The 24,742-nt window shown below is 33.9% G+C and overlaps 1 protein-coding gene across 4 annotated transcripts in view; it reads right to left on the bottom strand.

The window, feature by feature from the left end:
* The window catches only part of PIK3CB (phosphatidylinositol-4,5-bisphosphate 3-kinase catalytic subunit beta), a 144,944-nt gene that overhangs the window by 28,540 nt on the left and 91,662 nt on the right, over positions 1–24,742 (bottom strand). For all 4 annotated transcript variants that reach the window (XM_081160466.1, XM_081160465.1, XM_081160467.1 and 1 more), the window contains 8 exons: positions 23,694–23,945; positions 22,193–22,289; positions 19,063–19,193; positions 16,790–16,840; positions 8,207–8,395; positions 3,825–3,946; positions 1,664–1,807; positions 109–208 (listed from right to left, as the gene is read on the bottom strand). In XM_081160466.1, the coding sequence (XP_081016592.1) occupies positions 109–208; positions 1,664–1,807; positions 3,825–3,946; positions 8,207–8,395; positions 16,790–16,840; positions 19,063–19,193; positions 22,193–22,289; positions 23,694–23,945 (1,086 nt within the window). The remainder of the gene's footprint in view (positions 1–108; positions 209–1,663; positions 1,808–3,824; positions 3,947–8,206; positions 8,396–16,789; positions 16,841–19,062; positions 19,194–22,192; positions 22,290–23,693; positions 23,946–24,742) is intronic.

The following is a 24,742-nucleotide window of genomic DNA, read 5'->3' as shown; positions in this document are numbered from 1 at the left end:
TCAGTTACTGAAACTTCTATAAATAATGAAAAGGAAGAAAGAGCATATGATACAATTTATCAAGTACCATGTGACAAACTGAACATGAAGATTAAAACAAGCTGATACCTGCTTAGAAAGCACTTTCATGTGCCCTACACTTCCCCGGCAGTAAGCTTCAAGGATGACACCAAACTGTATGGAGATAGCAGGAATGTGTACTTCTGACCTGCAGAAAGTAAGTAATATTATGATGGTTTATCAAACACTTCAGATCACCAAATAAAAGTAATGACTTCTTTATTCTATTATAAAATTGACTTAAGGATGCCAACCAAAGAAAAGAACAACACATCCTCTTGTGAAAAAATTTTAGTGGAACAGTCAACTTTCCCATTCTTTAAACATCGTAGTTCAAAAAAATAAAACCTCATACAACTTAACAAAAGGAAGACAATCCAATTAAAAAATGGGCAAAGGACCTAAGTAGATACTTCTCCAAAGAGGATATACAAATGGCTAAGTGGCATATGAAAAAATGCTCAATGTCGATAACCATCAGAGAGATGCAAATTAAAACCACAATGAGGTATCACTTCACACCTGTCAGAATGGCTCCATCAACAAATCAACAAACTACAAGTGCTAGCGAGGGTGTGGAGAAAAGGGCACCCTAGTACACTGCTGGTGGGAATGCTGACTGGTGCAGCCACTATGGGAAGCAGTATGGAGTTTCCTCAAAAGATTAAAAATTGAACTGCCATTTGACCCAGTGACCCCACTTCTAGGAATATATCCTAAGGAACACAAAACACCAATCACAAAGAACTTATGCACCCCTATGTTCAAAGCAGCACAATTTATAATAGCTGAGATCTGGAAACAGCCAAGTGCCCATCAGTAGATGAGTGGATAAAAAAGCTGTGGCACATTTACACCATAAAAAGAAAGGATCTTTTATCCTTTGGCACATCATGGAGGGAACTAGAAAGTATTATGCTAAGTGAAATAAGCCAGTCAGAGAAAGACAAATACCACATGATCTCACTTATATGTGGAATATAATAAACAAAATAAACTGATGAACAAAGTGGATCCAGAGACATAAAAGCATGGAACAGACTGAGGGATCTCAGAGGGAAGGTGGGGAGGGGTGTGTGGGTGGGGAGAGATTAATCAGAGAATTTATATGTTTATAAGCATAACCCATGGACACAGACATTGGTATAGGGAAAGCCTGGATATGGGGTGGAGGGGATCAGTAGGGATAGAAAGGGGACATCTGTAATATTCTCAACAATAAAGATGAGGAAATTTAAAAATAAATAAAATAATCTAAAAGAAAAAAAATTTTTTTTAAATACTTAATTCATGATTCCAAGAAATCCAAAATTTTTACACCCTACCTTATTTGCTTTTTGGAGTGAAAAGGTAATACTACCAATTTAAAGACAATTACAAAGCTCTGACTCACATCACACAACTAACTAATCTCTCAATTAGCTTCTACTCAATTTTTTCTCACTTAAAGAATGGTGTACACATTTGAAACAGGGAGGAATACCTTATTCCCTGAGATGTTTAAAAATAAGAAACTGACTATTTTTGCTAAATGTCCTATATTAGGCTGATTTATATTTATAAAAGTACAAGATGGACTCAAATTGAAATATAAAACACTTACCTAAGGTGCCAAAATAGAAACTGCCCTATCCTCCGATTAGCAAGTGCTCTTTCTAATAGGAATCTAGAGAGGGCACAATCAAGAAAAGGCTCATATTTTAAAACTTGCACCAGTTGTAAAAGATACTGTGAGAGTTCTTCATCACTGAAAAAACAAAACAAAAAACAACATATAAGTCACTCCACACCCTGTGCCAGAAAAAGACCCCATCCTATCAAATTACTGAATATTCACTTACTGAAACACAATGGTTCTTTTGGGTCAGGCTTGTTGCACGCTTACATTCACTGTTCCACTATTACAAAAACTCAAGAAAAGCTGAGGATTTCAGATGGGCAAGAGGGAGAGTGGAAGGGAGCAAAGAACAGATATATGGGGCATTTTTATCAAATTATTTAGGCTGATACAATCATTGATTGTATTTACAATCAGCCCAGAGTTACAATAAAATTAGGTACTGATTTCTGGTCATCCTGAAAAAGTTGTGTACTCAGTCAACCAATCAGTTTTTTTAAAATAAAACTGTATCAGTAGTACTTTAGCAATTTATCTTCCTTTCCTATCATTAGGGTTAAGTAATTCCTTCTTCCAGATAATCAATAATCAATTAAAATCTTAACTTTAAATAGTTTGAAGGATAAGAAAATGAGTCCATTTGTACTGAACTACTGAATTAATATAACATAATAGTGTAATTAAACTGAGTTGAATTAATTAAGATTAGTGGTTCTCTATTGGGTGTCCATCCACAAACCATTCACATGTAAACACACTCCTATCAGAGACAGTTCCACTAATCAGGTTAAGATGTGAATCCCAAGTCCACTACCTTCAAATAAACCCCACAGATTTCCAGACAGTACTGACCAAAGGGGACTGTACCAGCATATTCACTGCAGCATTGTTTGTACTAGACAAATCAGGAGAAAACTTAAAATGTTCCTCAATAGGGGAATGGAATAATTAAGATATATCCCTACGACAGAATATTACACAGTGGTAAAAGGAAAAAATTATATTTATATTTAATAAGAGAGGATTGACCTGAAAAACCTAATGCTGAATTTTAAAAAAAGAAAAGTGTAAAACAATACATACGGCAAAACACATTTGTGTGAATTCTGAATGTATTATAATACTATTCTGTATCTATATTTTTATAGATATAGAAGTGTGGTAAAAACAGAAAAATGTGGTACAGAAGGATACACACCAAATTCATAATTATGGTTGCCTCTGGAAAGTGAAAGAAAAAAATCAGGGCTTGGTTAAGGAAACTATGAGGATTTCATCTTTAACTGTAATGTTATTTGCTTAAAAACAAACAAAAAAATTAAATAATCATTACAAAATATTAACATCTATTAATTCCAAGTGGTAGATAAAAAAAGAGTTATCATAGATGGCCTGACTGTTATCCTTTGAAAAAGGTTGGCCCTTGGCTGACATCTGGAAACATAGATTTCAAAAGGCTTTCTACCACCCTAACAGGTAAGAGTAGCTTAACATGACTCAACTGTGCAAACAGTATGGTTTATGCTGAATACCCACTTTTCTTCTGGAACTCTAGAATTTTGGTATGTGCTAGGCAGAGGGTGCTTATGTGATTAGCTCTCCAAAAAAACCCCTAGCCACCAAGTCTCTAATGCTTCCCTCGTAGACAGTATTTCAAATGCATTGTTACGACTCATTGCTGGGAGAATTTAAGTGTATTTAGTGTGACTCCACTGGGAAAGGAACCTTAGAAACTTGCCTGGTTTCCTCCAGACTTTGCCCCATGAATCTTTTTCCTTTGCCAATTCTGCTCTGTATTCTTTTGCTGTAATAAATCATAACCAAGAGTATGATTATATGCTGAGTCCTATGAGTCCTCCTAGTGAATCATGGAACCTGAGAGTGATCTTGGGGAACTCTGCTCCAGTACGTTTTTGTTTGTTTTACAATACAGAGTAAGTGGGGGGGGGGAGAGAGAGAGAGAGAGAGAGAGAGAGGAAGGGAGGAAGGGAGGAAGGGAGGGGGAGGGGAGGAGGAGGGAGGGAAGGGAGAAACATAGATGCTTTTAAATTCTGAATTCCTAGTCTCTTCCTTTCTTATGAGATATTCAAGCAGACATTGCCCTACCAATTCCTTGCCCCCCAAAAAAGCCAAATGCAGGAGATACCTCATCTGTCGCAGGCAGCCTACAGCATATTCCCGAACATACTGATCTGGATAGTTGAAATCTAGAAGCTCCAGGGCCTCCCGGGGGGGTAGTTTAGGCCAAATCTGAAGTAGTGCCTGAAGCTGTTTAAAAATTGAAACTGGTTCAGAAATTATAGGGGTTAGGAGAAGAGATGGGTCAAAAGAAAGGAAAAGCATACTTGCAATTACAGTGGCCTCAAAAATCCATTCCTGTTAATATGGATTAATAAAGATTGTGACAGTTGAGATATTCTATAGATAAGCAGGTAATAAAAGCTATTAAGTACTTACTTGGAAATAGATGGTATACTGAATATATGAATTCTACAAACAATATCCATTAAATAATTTTTAAATGGAAAGAAACAGAGAGGGCAAGGTAGGGAGGGAAGGAGGACACGTGTGCACAAAATGATCAAGAAATAATTAAAGGTAAAATTCAAATATAAGTTGCAATGCTCAAGTTAATGATGGGCAATTTACATATAAAGTTCATTAATAACAATATAAAATTCTGAGGGAGTTTACTTTTAACAATATTTTAAGAGAATCTTATCACTTAATGGAACTTTTTATTGACCATAACATATTTAAACCTTTAAATCATAATAAATAACCCATTAGAAATAAATAGTACCTAGTTGTTTATTTCCTATAAACAAGACAAATACAACCAGTCTCCTATTTGTAGATGTCACGTAGAAATGGTCTAGACATAGGATAAAAAGAAATCCCTTGGGGAGATTATGCTGGGACTGCAGGTAGAGGACAGGTTTGGGTACACATGGCCACACCTTTGGAAACCCAAGTTCCAGAGAGCCCACACCTCTTGAGCTTCTGTGTAAGACTTGGGCTTTGAGAATTAAATAAAAACAGGTTATATTTTATCTGTATCCTATCAGAACAAAGTGAGACTCTTCAGGGTTGCTCCTTGCAAAAGCCTCTTCCTCCTCATGGTTTTGATATGTTTATAGCATGCACTCTTATCAGGGATGGTAAGTGGGAAGAAAATTGGTTATGGAGAACAAAAATATTTTGGGTATTCATGTGGCCCTTTAAAGCTCAACCCTATCTAACAAAATCTTATTCCTTAATATTTATCTCGTTGAGTTTCCTTGGTTATCACTGACATCAAGTCCAAGGATCAGAGTTACAAAACTATGGCAAATCGATGGCAATGACTGGAGAACTTTCTTTCAACTGACTGCCCAGTCTCAAAGTCATGTTGTAAGAGGTGGTCTGTTACTACCTGCTGGCTGCCTTGTGTATGTCCTTTGAGCTGTTATGTGAGATTTGGGCTTTAAGAATGAAATAAAAATAGTTTATACTTCATTATTTAATTCTACAAATTACTTAACCTTTCATTAATTAAGTCAGTGGCCCCCAAAAGTCAGTAATATCTGAATGAATATCTACCAGCTAAGTTAAAAGGTATTTTCTCATATCAAAAAATTTCAAAGTTCACTAAAAACAATTTTTAAGAAATTAACTTATTGCCCGGCTGGGCGTAGCTCAGCGGCCGAGCGTCGGCCTAGGATCCAGGAGATCGGGGTTCGATTCCCGGTCAGGGCACATGCACGGGTTGCGGGCTAGGCAGCCAATCAATGACTCTCTCGTTATTGATGTTTCTCTCTCTCTCTCTCCCTCTCCTCTCCTCTCTCTGAAATCAATAAAGATATGTTTAAAAAAAAAAAAAGAAATTAACTTATTTTTCAATAGTTTTACATTTACAGAATAAGAACTCTTGAATAAGTTTTAAAAATTAGATTACATTGCCATTATTAGTGTACATTTATGTAAATTGCTAACATACATATAAAACATAATTTACATGACAAATTACATCAAAAATTTTCAACAAATACAGTAAAATGATAGCTTTTTTAATTTTAAATTTTACCTTAAAATTTTGTTTAATTATTCTTAAAGTTGCATTGAATAAAGAGAATAAGCTTTATACTTGTTTTTCTATACATTATAAAGCACATATATACATACCTAAACAGACATATACTTGTCTGTGGTATCAAAATCTCATGTGAATGAGGTTATTAAGGGAAAAACTGACTAAAAAGGCTCCTAAGGAGTGTAATAAAATATGTTTGAGAAATACTGGTTTAAAGATATGAAATACCTGCCTCACTCCACTTTTTATCACTGATGGGCCCTCTCTCCACTTTGTCCAAGGCCCTAATGGACCAGCAGTCCTCATTATGGAGAGAGGAATTAGGGGGGTACCATTTCCTGAGGGTCTAAAACAATAGTAAAAAAAAGTCCTAGCATCTCTAGTTAACACCTGGAATACATTACTTCACAAAAACAATATTGCAAAGGAAAATAATGTTCTGTAATACTTGAGGTTCAACTAAGTTATGGGTTAAAAACAGCCCTACTATTGAAAAGCAACTGATAAGATTATTTATGATTATTAAAAAATCAATTACATAAACAAATTACCAAAATCTATCACTTTAGTTTGCGGAAACCTATAGAAGCCAACAGAAAAGGGAAATAATCTGACTCAGCCATATAAATAGTAAAAGCAATGCTGACTACCTGCCTGCTGCAAAAACTATTGAAACCCCTTTTGCATTACGCTAACAAAAACCCCTTTTGCATTACGCTAACAGAATATTTTCCTGTGGATTAATGGGAGGCTACACTTCTATAGAATTTTCACCTATGGCTTATACTTGTAGAATCAGAGTACAAGCTTTGCACCAAGCTTCTGACTCTTTACTTTACAAGGTAGCAGATTTACTGAAAACACAATTTATATTCTTTTATACCAGTTCACTGTAACAGGCAATGGGGTAAGGTAGGGAGAGAAGCTGAACCACACTACTTTTTAATTCTATTAAATTTTTTCTACACTACTAAAAAAGGTGATTAGGATTGTGAAATTCATGCTTTCATACACCTGTTTACACACATCTAGGTGTTTCTAATTGAGTAATAAGTTACACTACTAGCTTTCTTCTACCAAAATTAAGGATGTTAAATTATCTGAAAATAATGCTTTAGATTCCCTCATGGAAATGAGATAAGCATGCTAAAATCCTGAATATAAAAATTACTGTCCCTAGGGTACAAATAAAAAAATATTAACCATAAATTAGCTCATTCCATTTTCTGACATATGAAACTTCTCTCTCAGATAGTATACAGCAAGAAATGTTTCCTACTCTATAATTCTATACAAAATAATATGTATTTCTTGGTGGAGGATGGGATCGGGAAGCACTTAGAACTGAATACTATCCACGAGAAGTAGGCAAATATGTAAACTAAAAAATGTTTATATCTGATATTCTAGCATTATGAGGGTTCATAGAAAACTAAGCTTGAATTTAAAAAAGTGGTTAGAACACAAACTACACCAGAATAATAAGAAAACCTATCTAAACGACAAAAATAGTTCCTTTTCAGAGTAAGTAATGTGCATGTGGTCTAACTGTAGAAACAGTTTAAACAAGGCCCATAATAATATAATTATATAACATGATTCAAAAAATCATTAAGAAATAAACTGAAAAGAAATCCTTTCTACACTTAAGTTGAGAAGTAAAACTATAACATAGATTTTTTAAATGCATATGATTAAAATAAACTTTTAAAGTCATTATAAATTTACTAAGACCAGAAAACTCTTTAAAAGATTGGGTGAATTCAAACAGATAAACAAATTTGGTTATTTTAATACGCTAAACGTATTCATCCTGATTAAAAACCATTTTGAGGGTCTTTCTATAGAGCATTAAAGACCAATTAAATTTAATAAATGCCAGTGCTTTTTCACAGAGTCTTAAAAAATTAAATCAAGGAGTTAAAATTTAGTGGCCTTTTTGGAGCAAAATTTTTTTCCCTTCTTTATTCTGCCTAAAGGTAAACATTCAACTCTGCCAAACTGAAATGAATGTTAAAATTTATCTGAACAGTTTAATTTTATGCTCTAAAATGTTACCTTCCACAAACAGAGGTAATTTTCGAACAATATATACTCATTTTAGAATGGTCACTGCAAAGGGTCTTAAGATTAAAACTTTGGAGTTCACTGAACTGTTGGAAGTAGCTCAGGACCTACAACCTGCCAGTAATTACTATAGGTGATTACACCAAGACCACTGTTTTTATTGTTTAGTGAATGATACAGAAAATATACACAGAATCTGGGATTTTAAAATCTTAAAACTTTCTGGACTACTATTTAGATTATATGTAAGAGTTTACAACCTCAACATTTCTCTTGCAAAAAACTATCTAACCTATAGAAATATACCTATGTAGGAAAGCACAATTTACACAAAATCAACAAAGTAATATATATTCCCAAAACATGCTATACAAGTGATCTTTTGTTACCTGAGCAACATCCTCAAGTTTATTCCACTTGATTGACAGTAATAATTTTGGCAGTGACTGTGGGAAATTCTCTCTGCAGTCTTGCCGCAAAGTCCAAATAAGATCCATTTCATTCTCACACAGTTGAGACAAGGGATCCCTGTCCAAGATTTCCTTCAGTACAGCAAGAAACTTTTTTCCACCCCGACTCTAAGAAAGTAAAATCATTCATTATAGAATTGAATTGTGCAAGCATCCATGTCAAACACTTAGCAAATTTTATACAATGAATTTATAAAAATTTTATGAGCTTTAACATCTGAGATACTTAAAATCTAATTCCTCAAAAAGATTAATAAAGATGGATTCCCCTTTTAAAGTTTTAATTGGCAAATATAACATCTATAAGCTAAGAATAAAGAAAAGAATTATTCTCAGTTCTGAAAAAGGAAAAATGTTTCCTAAAAATCCACATGCAAACACTAGGTGGCAGAATTGCAATCTGGATTAAAAAGTCATTTATTATTTGAACTAAATTTTTTCTTTAATTTTCAGTTTCTATAAAAAAAAACAAATAACCCAAACCAAAAAAAAGGTAAACCAAACATATGATGTTTTAAAAGAAAAGTAATAAGTCTTCTTGGCTCAGAGGCATAAAACCATTTGGATTAAGACTTAAATCTTGGCTAAACACACACACACAAAATACAATTAATTAATCCCATTTCTCTTCCCAATCCTTGTAAGAAAATACTAAAATAAAGAAGAAAATCCATGCTATTTTTTGGATCTAGATGCTGAACTGCATTAAGAGAAAGAAGGACACTGCCTTATACTTAATGAAAAACTATGCCAGTTAGGCCAAAACACATTTTAAAAAAACAAAAAAACAAAAACGCTCTGCAGAATTATCTGACAAGATTCTGTAAGGATTTATATTCTATTATTTTATTACTTTGTACTTGACATTTTTTAAACTGAGATTTGATATAAACATTAAAATAAGCTAAAAAGTCATATTACCAATTTTCTAAAGTAACAGATGCAAAATTGTATATAAATATGTAAAAAAGAATAGGGGTATAACAATTATCTATGTAGAATATTTGAAAGACTCAACAAAAACACTATTGCAACTAATAAGCAATTAAAGCAACCTTGCAGCAAATAAGGTCACTATACAAAACTGATTTCTCATCAGAAACTCTACAAGCCAGCAGGGAATGGCATGAAGTATTCAAGGAAATGCAAAACAAAGTTCTGAAACCAAGACTACTCTATCCAGCAAGGCTATCATTCAAAATAGATGGTGAAATAAAGAGCTTCTCAGACAAAAGAAGGCTAAAGAAGTTTATCACAATTAGCATTTCAAGAAATGTTAAAGGGACTGCTGTAATAAGAAGTGGAAATAGAGAAAAACATAGAAGTAAAGAATTAAAATGGCACTAGATAAGTACCTATCAATAATAACCTTAAATGTAAATGGGTTAAGTGCTCCAATCAAAAGACATAGGGTAGCTGAGTGGATAAGAAAACATGACCCCAATATATGCTATCTACAAGAGACCCACCTCAAAACAAAAGGCTCACACAGGCTGAAAAAAAAAATTTTGGAGGACTTTAAGGGAGAGAGATTTACAGCAATACAGTCATAGTAGGGGACTTTAACATCCCACTGACTTTACCACATAGATCTTCCAGACAAAAAGTCAACACAGAAACAGTAACTCTAAATGGCATGCTAGATCAGATGGATTTAATTGACATTTACAGAACATTCCACCCCAAAGCTGCAGAACAGGCATTCTTCTCAAGTGCAGGTGGGACATTCTCAAAGATAGACCACCATATGTTAGGACACAAAACAAGTCTCTACAAGTAAAGACTGAAACATATCAAGCATCTTCTCAGACATTTACCTCATGGAATACTATGCAGCTGTATAAAAAAGAAGGATCCTTTACCCTTTTGAGATAGCATGGTGGGACCTGGAAAGTATTATGCTAAGTGAAATAAGCCAATCAGAGAAGGACAAGTATCACATGATCTTACTCATATGTGGAATCCAATGCACAAAATAAACTGATGAACAAAACAGATCCAGAGACATAGATGCATGGAACAGACTGACAAATCTCAGAGAGAAGGCAGGGGTGGGTGGGTGGGGAGGAATTAACTTAAGAACTTATATGCATATATGCATAACCCATGGACACAGACAATCATGTGGTGAAGGCTTGAGGGGGTGTGGTACAGGGTGGAGGGGATCAACAGGGGAAAAAAGGGGACATCTGTAACACTTTCAACAATAAAGATAAATAAAAATATTTAAAAAGATATGTCTCAAAAGTGCCCTGGCTGGCATGGCTCAGTGGTTAGAGTGTCAGTCTGAGCATCAGAGTGTCGCAGGTTCCATTCCTGGTCAAGGGCATGTACCTGGGTCACAGGTCTGATCCCTGCCCCTGGTCGGTCAGGTCTCATGTGGGAGGCAACCAATCCATGTGTCTCTGTCACATCAGTGTTTCTTCCCTCCCTCCCTCCCGCCCTCCCTCCCTCCCTCCCTCCCTCCCTCCCTCCCTCTCCCCAACACCCCTCCCTTCCACTCTCTCTAAAAAATAAAAATCAATGGAAAAAAATTTTTACTCCTCAGGTGAGGATTTAAAAAAACAAACAAACAAAAAAGACATCTCTGAACACTACTATTTCTATAAAACTCTTTTAAAAATATTTAGAATAAAAAAAATATACGAAAGGTCAGTCCTGGTCGATGTGACTCAGTTGGCTGGGAGTCATCCCATACAACAAAATCATACTGTTTCAATTCCCTATCAGGGAACATACTCGGTGCAGGCTCAATCCCCAGTATGAGCGTCATCCATACATGGAAGGGTTGCTGGTTCCATTCCCTCCATTCCCGGTCAAGGCACATGCCCAGGTTGTGGGCTCCATCCCAGGTAGGGGGAGTGCAGGAGGCAGCTGATCAATGTTTCACTTTCACAGTGATGTTTCTGTCTCCCTCTCCCTTCCTCTCTCTCTAAAAATCAATTAAAAAAATCTTTTAAAAATATATATGAAGTCAAAGGCTAGAAAGAATCCTGTGGTGTTAGATCCAAATTAGAGGCATTGATAAGAACTTCATGCTTTTTAAAAGACAAAGAAATATATCTCTGTGCATTGTTTGCCCAAATATATACAAACACAGATATACATATATTATCTCACTGTTTCATGAAAATGCCTAAATGCCCAGATTTTGGATTCTAAATACTTTTCAAAAATGAAGGAATCAGGACTCCCTGAAGAAAACTGAAATAGAGAAAACACGAGATGAGCCTAGAACATTTCACTGTATCAGAAAGAAAAATGCACCCTGGCCGGGTGGCTCACTTCATTGGAGCATTGTCCTATATACCAAAAGGCTGCAAGTTTGATTCCCAGTCAGGGCATATACCTAGGCTGTAGGTTCAATCCCCAGTCAGGGTGCATATGGGAGGCAACAGACCAAATGTTTTTCTCTCTCTAAAAATCAATAAAAACATATCCGAAGGAAGGGAGGGAGGGAGGAAAGAAGGAAGGAAATGCTTAAAGAATGATATGAGACATGTCAAAAAGACACAGAAGAGAGCTTCAATGGGCTGCCACTAGCCAAATCTGGGTTATTTAGAACATCAAAATAAATTACGGTAACTAATTATAAGTCACTAAATAAAATAGAAATCATAAATCTATATTACTGTAAGTAAAAAAAAAAATCAAGAAATGAAGAAGAAAGCTTCTATCTTATGGTACAAGCCAACTAATAAATCCAACAGGAAAAATAAATTTGAAAATCAGCACTTGGCAAACCACTGTAATATTGATTCAAGCAAGGAAAATTAATCAATATTAAAACAACTGGGTAAAAATCTAATGTGAAACAGGATGACAACTTAGAATCAAAATATCCTTCCACATGCCCTGGCCAGTGTTGCTCAATGGTTAGAGCGTCGACACGTGCAAGGAAGGGTCTCGGGTTCAATTGCGGGTCAAGGGCATACACCTGGGTTGCAGGTTCAATCCCTGGCGCTTGTGGGAAGCAACCAATGGATGTATCTCTCTCACATCAGTGTCTCTTTCTCTCTCAGCCCCCTCCCTCCCTTCCACTTTCTCTAAAAATCAATGGAGCCGGGCCGGGCGTGGCTCAGTGGTTGAGCGTTGGCCTAGGATCCAGGCAATAGGGTTCGATTCCCGGTCAGGGCACATGCCTGGGTTGCGGGCTCAATCAATGACTCTCTCATCATTGATGTTTCTATCTCTCTCTCTCCCTCTCCTTTCCTCTCTCTGAAATCAACAAAGATATATTTAAAAAAATAAAAGAAAAGAAAAAATAAAAATCAATGGAAAAAATATCCTTGGTTGAGAAGTAACAACAACAACAACAATACTAACTTTATAGAGAAAAACCTAGATCATGTGATAACAGTCAACATCAATATTAACTGAGCAAACTGACATTGTTGCTTCCTGATAAAATGCATACACTCTGCCACTTCTACAGTGTTTATGCTAAAAATGCATAGCTGGAATCTGATCATGATAAAACATTAGGCAAATCCAAAATGAGTAACATTCTACAAAGTAGCTGGCTTATATTCTTAAAAAAAGTCAGTCATTAAAAATAAGAAAAGGCTGAGCAACTGTTTTAGAATGAAGGAAACTAAAGACACATAACAATGAAATGCAACAAGTAATCGTGAGTTGGATCCTGTACCTAATAAAGGACATTACTGAGACAAGAGGCTATATTTGAATGGAATGTGTGGTTTAGAAAACAGAACTATATCGATATTATTTTCCTGATTTTTATGGATGGATTCTGGTTAAGTATGAGAATGTCCTTGTTTTTAGGAAATGCATACTAAAGAATTGAGGGGTAAAAGAACATGATGTATATTACTTAATCTCAAATGATTCCAAAAAATTCATTCACACACAATTTGGTAAAACAAATATGGTAAAATGTTAACAGTTGGGGAAGTTGAAAGAAGGTTATATGGGAATTTTTGTACTCTTCTTGTAAGTTTTCTGTAAGTTAGAAAAACTTTTTAATGTTTGATATTTCCTTTCCCTAAAATTTAAGGTTGTAAAGACTCCAAGTCATTCTACTAAGAAAACATCCTAGGCAGATCCCCAGAACCTCTGAACTAAAGGTTGAGTCATCTTCTGCATTTTCCAAAGCCAGCCATTAAGATTTTGTGCCTGAGCTTCTGCCCTAAGAAAATAAGACATACTTTATAACACAGATGTTTTAGATTAGAGTAGGATTTGTCAACCTCGGTACTATTTATATTTTGTTGTAGAAGACAGTCCTGTGCATTGTAGAAAATTTAGCAGCACCCTTGAACTCTACTTACTAGGTGCCAAAAGCACTCTCCCATGAGTTGTGACAAACAAGAAAATCTCTAGCCATTATGCTAAATAAAAAAGGCCAGTCACAACAAGAAAAAATAATATATGATTCCATTTATATGAGACATCTAGACAGTGAAATTCAGAGATAGAAAGTAGAATAGTGGACGTTAAGGACTGAGGGGAGAGGAGGATATGGAGTTGTTTAATGGATACAGAGTTTTAGTTAGGCAAGATGTAAAAGTTCTAGAGATCAGTTGCACTTAACAATGTGTTAAGAATATTTTGAATACTCACATAACACTCCTGAACTATATACTTAAAAATGATTAAGATGGTAAATTTTACATTAGTATATTTTATCACAGTTTTAAAAACTTTTAAATCCAAGAATAGGGTTAAGTCCATTAGTAAGGTGATGGATGGTAAACTCAACTGCTGAACTGTGTGTGTACACATTATACACATGTATACATGTTTTTTATATATACCTATAAATGTACACACACATACACAAACAGTTCAACGAGTCAACTTATGATGATCTTATTATGAAGGAATATAACCTGTTCTTGGCATATATATGACTGGTAGACTGAAACAGTTCTATTCATTCCTGTCATTCAAAACACCAAGAAGTGCTGGGGAACTCCAGCTCAGAATCAAGGGATACAAGGAATGAGAGGAGGCTAGGGGAATCATCAGTGAGATTCTCAAGGGAACTGCAAGTGGAGCAGCTGCTCTGATCAGGCATCCCCCTTCCTCTGAGCTAAACTGAAAGAGCAATGACATGGGCACTGGACTGAGGTGAGGGGCATGAGTACTGAGCCCTTGGAAGCCACCTTATCCCAGAAGGTATGGAAATCTTTACATACTGGAGACTCCAAGTATCAGCACAGTCTACCCTAATTCCTACAGTTACTGACGGCAGGTTACAGAGAATAGGCAGATAAACAGGAAGTCACAGTATAAAAAGAGCTAAACTAAGAATCACCAAATATTTGAGAAAATCAGTATGGAGAAAGATGCCAAAAGAAGCAATACCACTTTAAAAACAAGATTATTTAATTCCTCAGAGAGAAATAAGGTGACATTATAGCCATGGAAAAGAAATAATCAGAAATCTTAATAATGTGACACCTTTTTTAATCTACTAGATTAACATATTAAAGGGACTGGCAGGAATGCAAAAAGTAGGAACTCTTCCGTAGTGTGGGTGGGGTTGTTGATCTTCCATCTTTTATGGTATGCAATTTGGCAGGATTCTTATAAAAAGGGCACATACCTTTTGATCTAATAATTTCATTTCTAGGAATCCATCCTATAAAATACACATATGTATAAAGAAGTATGTACAAAATATTCATTGCAGCACTGTTTTAGTGGAGAATAATTGGAAATAAGAAAAAGATCCATCAGAAGAGGAGAGGTATGTAATAGATACTAATAATTAAAATGCCAGGGAATGTTAAGAAGGCTTAACATACAGATGTAACAAGATCCACAAAAGGCATTAAATGAAAAATGAAGAGATTATATACTAAAGATACTGATATTTACACATAAAGGTATGTAAATGCATACATAGCATTAGGATTGGTAACTATAAGCTAAACTGTTTAGATAGTTATCTCTCAGAAGGAAAGTTGCCGGGAGTTACAGAAAAAAATTTTCAGTTTTGGTTTCATAATTTATTAACTGTACTATATACCCAATTTTAAAAACAGGCAAGAATATTAGAGCAATATTAAAACTAATAAAGGGTAGCTAAAAATAGCCATTAGAATAAAGATATCCCTATATAACTGTTCTCTTAAACTTAAAGCACAATCATCTATTTCAGTAATTGCTTGACTGATAAATGTACAGTTTTAATAAACTTGTTTTGCTTCATTAAAGAAAACTACTCTTCAAAGTATCTCTGGTAGCACATAACTTGCACTACAAAGCTACAGAAATTTTTGACAACTCTAATGGCAATGCAAAAAAACAGCCTGGGCCAGACATTTCTCCAAATAGTCAACATTAGGTAATGCTTTGATTCATTGCAAATGACAAAAATATATACATTATCTCCATTTTGCCTGCTGGCCTCTATATAGTTACCAATCTACACAAAATGGCTTTACACTTAAAAGTTATTGACATGAAAAGAGAACATCAGATTAGAACTCAGCAAAGCACTGAACTAAAAAAAGAATTTAAATTAAAAAGTACAAATGGTAGAAATATTATATATATTATGAGCTGCTAAGTAAACAAAGTAATCTCTTTTGTAGTCTTTGGGCAGAAAAAAAGGGGAATAGTTTGTGTGACAGAGTTTGCTCTTTTCCCTCAATATGCATTCTCCCATTCTCCTTTAGTAAGCAGAATCTCTTACTTTTAGCCAAACACATGACTGCCCAGTTAAAGACTACATTTCCCGGCCTCACCTGTAGTTAAGGGTGGCCATGTGGCTAAGTACTGGCTAATGAGACGTAAGCAGAAATCATGTCAATGATATTCTCAAAAAGAATGAGTGTGGCCTCTAGTCTTGCTTTTCCTGTTCTTGCTGTAGGGAACTCAAGCACCAATATTAAACCATGAGATAGGAACTACATGTAAAACATCGCAGCACACCAAGATGGAAGAAGCCTTCACAGCACTGTGAAGCCTGCTCTGATTATATCTGCTCTGTTACATGAGAGGGGGAAAAAGAAAATTACAGTCTCCTGCCCTGGCCAGTGTGGCTCAGTTGGTTGCCGAAAGGTCGCTGATTTGATTCCCAGTCAGGGCACATGCCCAGGTTTCAGGTTGGGGCCTGGGTCCGGGTGCATGTGGGAGGCAACCAATCAATGTTTCTCTCTCCTCCTCTCCCTTTCTCTCTCTAAAATCAATAAAAATATATTTTTTCAAAAAGAAAATTACAGCCTCCTCATTCAACTGAATAATATTCACAAAGACAGTATTGTTAATTTATGAGATGTTATAGCATCCCTTATAAACTAGCTGCTGAACTCATGTTTATCTCAGTAAAGGATGTACCACTGAACATAGACCACCTACAGACAGCTGCCATTTAACAAAACTTTAGTATGTACATACGCACACTTACAGACTGTTCTTGCATATGAGTAAGGTCCTCTGTAAGCTCACCGCTATAAATGAGATGAAGGCAGCTAATAATGAGCACAACTTTATAATAAGAAAGGGTCATTTTAAAACCTTGATACTTACTGATACATTAGCACTATCGCTGCTTGCAATCTCAGCTGCCTTTTCGATAATCTGTTTAAAAAGATTTTAAAAATCAATTTTGGCTCTTGTATTTGTAAAATTTTAAACATAAATGACTACACTTGTACTTAGACTACATATAGTCTGGCATTTCTATGCTTCATAATGAAACATGAATTTTAAACGCAAAATAGTATTATGCAGTGATTCACAATCATCAAACTCCCGATAACTGGGAACCACTGGCATTACTATAAGGGACTGTGACTCCTAGGGTGCACTAGGATTGTCTGTTGATAAAATGAGCAGTGGCTTGCATACGGATGTAGAAAAAAATTTTTTAATGTAGGTTAATGTCTTCTGATTACGAAAATAAAAAGGTATGTGAGAGTTTTTAAAGATAGAATATTTGTCATTTGTCATCATGATTTTTTCTGAATTAACAGATATCAAAAGTGTAAAGTAATGTCAAATGAGAGCCTAAAAATATTTTTCAAAGCATTACATTCAAAAGGGCTCTAATTCTTGAAATATGGAACCCACAGGTCCAGGAAGAACATCAGTGGTAAAGAATCTGAAAATCTGTATCTGAGTTGGGTAATCTTAAACTAATAATTTGTCTGTATCCTCATGTGTAAAATGTAATGATTATTCCCATCCTATTTCATAGGGTTGTTTTATAATGATAAAATTAGATTATGGTTACTAAAATTAATCAATAAGAAATTGATTTGAAAAGCAAAATGTATGCAAGTGATTATAGAAAAAAAAACATGAAAAAGAATACAGGGAACTTTCACTTTTTATATTTATATTATTTGATTTGGTGTTTACAGTGATCATATAAAAATTGTACTATTAAAAGAAACCCAGTAAGTATAAATATATTTAGACATATTTCAAGGCTAAAATCTCCATTCCAAGTTAATCTTGAAAGGCAAAGGAAAGTTTAGTGACCGGTTAGAGATGACTTAAGCAATGTTGAAATAAAACATTTTTTAAAAACTAGACTTCTCAATATTAGATTTAAAACATTTATATTTGCATAGGATGTTATATTTGTAAAAATGCTTCAAAAAGCATCTCATCTGATTCCAAAAAGAATTATAACTGTCGAACACACCATAAGCGGACATAAAAATAGGTAAAGCTAGGACAACTATTCTATTCCTATTCTAAGGAATAAAGCCATGGTATAAATGTAATGGATGAATCAAAATGTACCCTTTTTTTTACTCAATGTACATAAGTTATAGGGATCTTGACATATTTGGGATTTCTACTATAATAATCACAAAATATTATTGATCAGAAAAACATTGTACAAGAATCTGAAATGAAAAGTTAGTTCTTAGGTGGATAAAATTCAATTAAAATGAAAGTAAAGGAAGAAACATCAAGTTATATGAATTTAATTTACATACTACTTTTAAAATTTACTCTCTATAGGTCTGGTAGTGTTGAACATTAAAACACAATTAAGTTTATAGGCATATTAATTTAAATACTATTTAGTATAACATCAATTTTTAAAGGTAACTGGTTCTCAAATGATTAAAGAAATAAAACATTACTGTTTGAGAATTTGCTCAAAGATTTCATCGTAAAAATCAGCATCAATCATACCTGAAACAAAGATGCCAATCCTGAAGATAAAACATGACAGCTTACTTAGCTCTCTTAGCATGTAAATCATCACAGCCCTATTTTAAGCCCCTTCAAGATACTCTCCTTATCCAAGACATGCAGCTTCACCAAGGAAATGTGGTTAAAAATGGAAATTCTTGCTATAGATTCTACAAAAATAATAGTACCTTAGAAAATCCTACTAATAGTAATATTCAACATAAATCATCTTTTCTTTGAATACCAACAATAACACAGCAGTGATTATGTCTTTAATCTGAACCAACATGCTGGCATGTTTCACTGTGCATTTCACATGTTCAGAATTACACCTAACTGCATTTATAGCCCTTTTAAATTGAGAGCGAAAAAAATCCTCTGAGAACAATTATGATTTCCTCATTTTATAAATGAGGAACCTGGACTCCAAAGATAATGGTATCTCACTTGTTCAGTGGCAAAGCCAGAACTAAGTAGAGTTGACTCCCTGCTCAGTGGTCTTTACAATGAACCAAGCTGTCAATTTATGTGAAGTTTTAAAATAGAAATAGAAATAGATATATAGAGTTTAAACTATAAACATACAGAGCCAGGAACAATTAATCCAATTATTTCATGCATACTGGCCCTTTAAATAATTATCTTACCTTATCAAAGGGAGGGTAATAATATGGTTGTTTTTTATTCTCTGGGAATTTGATATATAGAGCCGTTGCATTTTCAGTATATGGATTTGTTTGAACAGTTCCCATTGGATTCAGCATTTCTTCAAGTTCATCTAAAACATGCAAATAATTTTGATTCTTAAAATATATTTTTGAAAGTAAAATAAAACTTGACTAGATTTCAACCATGGAAATGATTTTAAAAGTGTGTTATCTAAGGAAGTTTGGCAGACAATTTTATCAGTAAGCCTTTAATTTTCTGTTAATGATTGGCACAAAATTTGAATCTGAGTTTATATATATTTTTAAAATGAGAAAATTAACAAAAATTATTTGCTACCTCACCCCTTTCTTCAATTTGGTAAGTATTCTCAATTTTGGAAAACAAAAACTTAATTAAAACTGCTCTCCCTCCATCAAAATTAGGGGCCCATAAGAATAATTATTTCATCACTATAGATTTCTTAATCACATGTAATCTGATTTCCATGGTCATTACAGTACTCAAAGTGTTATTTTCAAAGTTATCAATGACATTCCTTTTGACAAACTTCATGTTCCTTTATTATCCTATAACTACTGATACAGTTAAACACCTTCTCTGGTAGTTTCTGTAACACTCCAAGTGGTACTCCTTTAACCTTACCAACTCCTTCCTCTTCTCTACCACTCTAAACATTGTCCATGCACAGAATTGTGCCCGGGGACTCTTAGAATTTCAGTGTTGTCATAAAGCTCTGAAGTTCATATAACTTTCTCATTTCATAGATAAGTAAAATGTTGAAGAGGCATGAAATTCAAGATGAGAGAATAGAGCTTAGCCTCCTCTCTCTAAATGAATTTCTCTTTTCTTATACTAATTTATAAGTTATTCTCCCTGTACATCCTGAGAAAAGTCTGTCTAAGCCTAATGTCCAGACAGTATGTACAATCAGAATTATCTCCCAAAGCTAATTTTTTTTTTTAAATATATCTTTATTGATTTCAGAGAGAGGAAAGGAGAGAGAGATAGAAACATCAATGATGAGTCATTGATCAGCTGCCTCCTGCACGCCCCCAACTGGGGATCGAGCCCACAACCTGGGCATGTGCCCTGACGGGGAATCCAACCCCAATGGCCTGGATCCTAGGTTGACGCTCAACCACTGAGCCATGCCCACCCGGGCTAAAAATATTTTTTTTAGTTTACAAGTTTCAGCTACTTAATTCTTTGCTCATCTTTTTAAATACTCTCTTATCTCACAGATTCCATGTTCACTGGACTGAAGCAATTCTCATAATTTATACACCTAAAGCTACCTTCTCAGCAAATAATGATCCTATATTTGCTAACCTGTAGCATTGTAGTTATTTGTGCTACCTATCTAAAGTCAAATGTAGCGTTTTAGTATTCTTACCAGCCCCAAATTTATAGAGGTAACCTTGCTTAAAAGTGATCACAAAAAAAGGCACTCTAATATATTACAAATGGAGAATATAAACTGTTAAATCTCTTAGAGAACAATTTGAGATTATCTTTCAACATTATATATGTATTTATTCTTTGACTCAATAAACCCACCTCTGGGAATTTACCTTAGATATATACCAGCACATAAGCAAGGTTATTCATTATAACTGTGAAAACTATCAAAAGATAACTGCTTTAAGAAGTAGCAGCAGCACTCTTTTGTAGAGAGAAAAGTTAAAAGGGCAAAGAGCAGAACACTACACACAGGGGAAAAACCAGAAATCTACTTTATTATTTCCTGGTATATACATGAAAAATTTTGGAAAGACACAAAAGCAAACAATAAGTGTGATTATATACATTTTGATGATGGAAAAGGAATTCTAGATAATAGTTTATTTGTAGTTCATTTTTGGCTTGCTCCTACTGGGGTAAACGTGACAATTCTAGAGCTGATACATGCAGAGCAAATGTGTTCATTTGTTATTTTTCATTTTATATTTTGTTAGAAATAAAGTTAAGTTCAGGGTATGCCTAGTTAATACCACCAAAAATTTTCTAAAAATCCCAGTCAAGTTGCTTGAAGATTCTGGAGAACACGTGTGAGTTTAAATTAAGATTTTCCAAAATAAAAAGTATATTGCTTAAATGTATAATTTTTACTCTAATTATGAAATTATAGTTCTCCCCAAGAAATGTGTACACGCACACTACTCTCCTATATTTGGGGATTAATGTGATTAGTGAAAATTATTGGAAGTAGATGCAAGAAAGGAGTAACAGAATATGCACATAAATAAAATATTACAATATGAGAAATTTATAAACGTATACATAAATAACTAATTATAATTTATGTCCAAAACAACTGTGAGTGTGTGTGCATGTGTGTCCAAAAACAACTTATCCAGTAGCGACTACTAATATATGAACATTTTTCAAATGTTTGTCACTCACAAAATAATTTTAAAATGCAAGTTAGTTCAAAATTTTACTAAGTATCTATGAAGACAGAAAAGCCCCTCACTATTATAGTGCAAGTTTTACATTAAAAATTTCCAATATTTGGGAAAGCAGTATAGAGTAATGGAAAGAATCGAGCAGTCTTTTGTACAAATACTAGGTTTGAACCAATTATGTAAGATTGACAGAGGTTCACTTTCCTCATCTGTAAAATGGAGATAAAACCATCGGCCTTATAGGGGTACTTTACACTGTATTTGAAAAATATATGCATATATAAGGTGCTCTTCTTAGCTCAAATTTCAGGCTAAAGCCAACTGACAAATAAGTGTCTTTACCACTCTTCCCATATTAGTGAATGTTCCTTCTACTACTATAGAAATTTAGTACAACTAGGAGCAATAAAGAAGAGATAATGTTATAAAAGATATTATTCCTTAGGAGAATTTCTCAAATACCTATAAATATAAAATGTTTAGAGCAAGAACACATTGATTGAAATAATAATATATGCATATATAAATCACTTTTGAATATATTAAAATAATCTATGGAAATTTGTTTTAAAATACATCAATAAAGATACAAAATGATGGTTTATTTACTAAACTGAAAGAATAGTGAGTCATAAAGAAACATTAATTAGTCCATGTGCCAAAAGTTATTCTTTAACACTAAGAATTACAAAGTAAATCTTACCAGGAAATGAAGACCAGCTGTGCAATATTATGTCTCCAGATCTCAACTGTCCTTTGAAGTCAAAAACCATCGTATTTACCCATGCTACAGGATAATGCTGTTGAAAAAGATACCATTGCATAAATATGCTAAGAGTGAATTTTAAGATGTAAACATGTGCATGCCATTTGTTCTAATAATCCTTAGGTCTAGGAATTTCTAGAGTTCTAGATGATTAAAAAAAAAAAAACCATCCAAAATAAAAATCCAAGATACATGTAGTAAAATGCTCAACATCTTTACAATGGTTGAAGAAAACCCTAAAAGCCAATTAAAGTTTCACAATAAAGTAGTATATCCAAAAATGAAATGTTTGTTGTAGAGCTATCAAAATGAGGAGGAACTTTTAATGATTCAAGACAATATTTGTGATATATTGTCAGGTTGTGTGTTTTAAGAGGTTTCAGCATATATAACTAGGAGAAGGCAATGTTCCTAGGTATCATAAACTTTATTTGTATTTCTAAAAAGGAAGCACCAAGCTGATACGACTTTTACGTAGACACTTAGACTAATTAACTAGGTCAGTGTATCAAAAAAACTAATTAATACTCAAATGCTTTTGGTAAAAAAACTCTGTATCAATGAGGGAAAAAACACTAGGGAAATAACTCTGTGACTTTTTCATAAAAATTTATTTTGAAAAAAATATAATAACCAGATAAAATATTTACATTGATGTAAAGAACAGGATACAAATTCATGTAAATAAATGTAGTAATCAAGTTTTTTTAAGGTACAAAAGTCAATGTCCCCATCTCTCAAAAAAAAACCAAAAAACTTTTCATAAAGAAGAAAAATGAAAAAGACTTAACTAAAAATATTAAGTGGAAGAGAATATGAGAAAAAAAATGCACCATCCTTTATCCACAATTTCAAAATCAAAGAAACTCATAACTAAAGGTTTGTTCATAACTCATTTGACAGTAAAAAAAAAAGACCAGAAATAACATGAAATTAATAGTCTTCATTTATCTCATTTAAAGTTTATATTCATATATTTTACTTCTAGATACTGATGTGTTTGATTACAGATTTGAGTCCCACACCGCCGTGTATTGAGTGAGCATGACAATCTATGATCTTCCTAAAAAACGCACAAAATTCTGAATTTTCAAACATATGTGACACCTGAAATTTCAGTTAAGAGACTGTGGACTTGAAATTTTTAAAATTTCTTTATTCTTTTTCTTCTGTATCTCCTAAAAAGTATAACATTTATAATAGAGCACTTATAGTATGACATTTACTAAAATAAATTTGCCAAAAGAAAAATGTGTGAGCAGGACATAAAAAGGGAGATTTATTGTCTTTTTAAAATTGGTTCTTAGGCACCAAAGTTATATAATTTCACATATATTTATATTACTCAATTAGTTAAAGGGTCTTAAAATGATTTCATTATAATATTCCATTAAGTTACTGTATTTTTAAAAATTTTCAGAAGTTAGTATATAATTACCACTTTCCCGGATTTCCTGATAGTCTGATATTTAGAGGCATTAATCGTTTTAGTTGATTTCTTTGTTTTTACTTTATCCAAAACTGCATAAACAGCAAAACATAATCTAGCCATTCGTGGCAGGTCACAAGTATTAATATCAAATTCCAGTGGTTCATTCCAAATATGATCACTTTTCCCTGATATCTCTGAGCTTACGATGGTTTTACACAGGAGTTCAGTACCATGAAAAAGGCCAGCCCTGACATGAACCTGTAATGAGGGAGACAAAAACAAATACAGAATCATGAATACTGCACCACTGACGCACCTCTAATTTTGGAGAATGAAGAAACATATACTGGAAGAAGAAGAACATCAACTCCAGAGAACTCAACTATTTGTCCACAGAAGCATCCGACTGTAATTAATCAGCCTATTATTAACTAAACTGTTTAACCTATTTTTCACTTACTAAGTAAATCAGCTAAAAAATACCAGAGGCCTCAGTGGTACAAATAGATCTGAGGAAACCAAGACCATAGGCATAAAAACTACTATCATATGCTTACTTGCACTGACTTCATTTACTTGGGGCCTTGTCTTACTCTTCTGTACAGCTGGGAAGGAAGAGATGGATAAAATGTCTCCAAAGTCTCTTTCTATTTCTAAATCATTTATAAATTGGTCATTATAAGTAGCCAACTAAAGACAGTATATCCATATTTATGATTATCCTACACACCACTGTCTTTTGTTTTTTCCAAAGACTCAGGTCCAAAGCCATGCCGGACATATGTAAAATGTCCAGAAAATTTTACTCAGTCATCTACTTTTTTTTTTAAAAAAAGATATGATCTATTCATCTTCAATTTAAAGGTGAGTAAGTGGTAAAAGTAGATCTAACCACAGTACTAAAACAGAGACTGACTCAATGAAATACATTAAAGTCAAATGTTTTTATATCAATTATTCATATGAGACATAGCACACAGTAGTAGTCAAATATTTACTGAATAAATGAATACCTACGTGGATTTATTTAGGTTTATCTTTCCTGAATAAAAAAG

Source organism: Miniopterus schreibersii, assembly GCF_964146895.1.
Source record: "Miniopterus schreibersii genome assembly, chromosome: 15".
Taxonomy (NCBI): Eukaryota; Metazoa; Chordata; class Mammalia; order Chiroptera; family Miniopteridae; genus Miniopterus; species Miniopterus schreibersii.
Note: the sequence above shows the minus strand (reverse complement) of the source record. Positions and strands in the feature narration are given on the sequence as shown.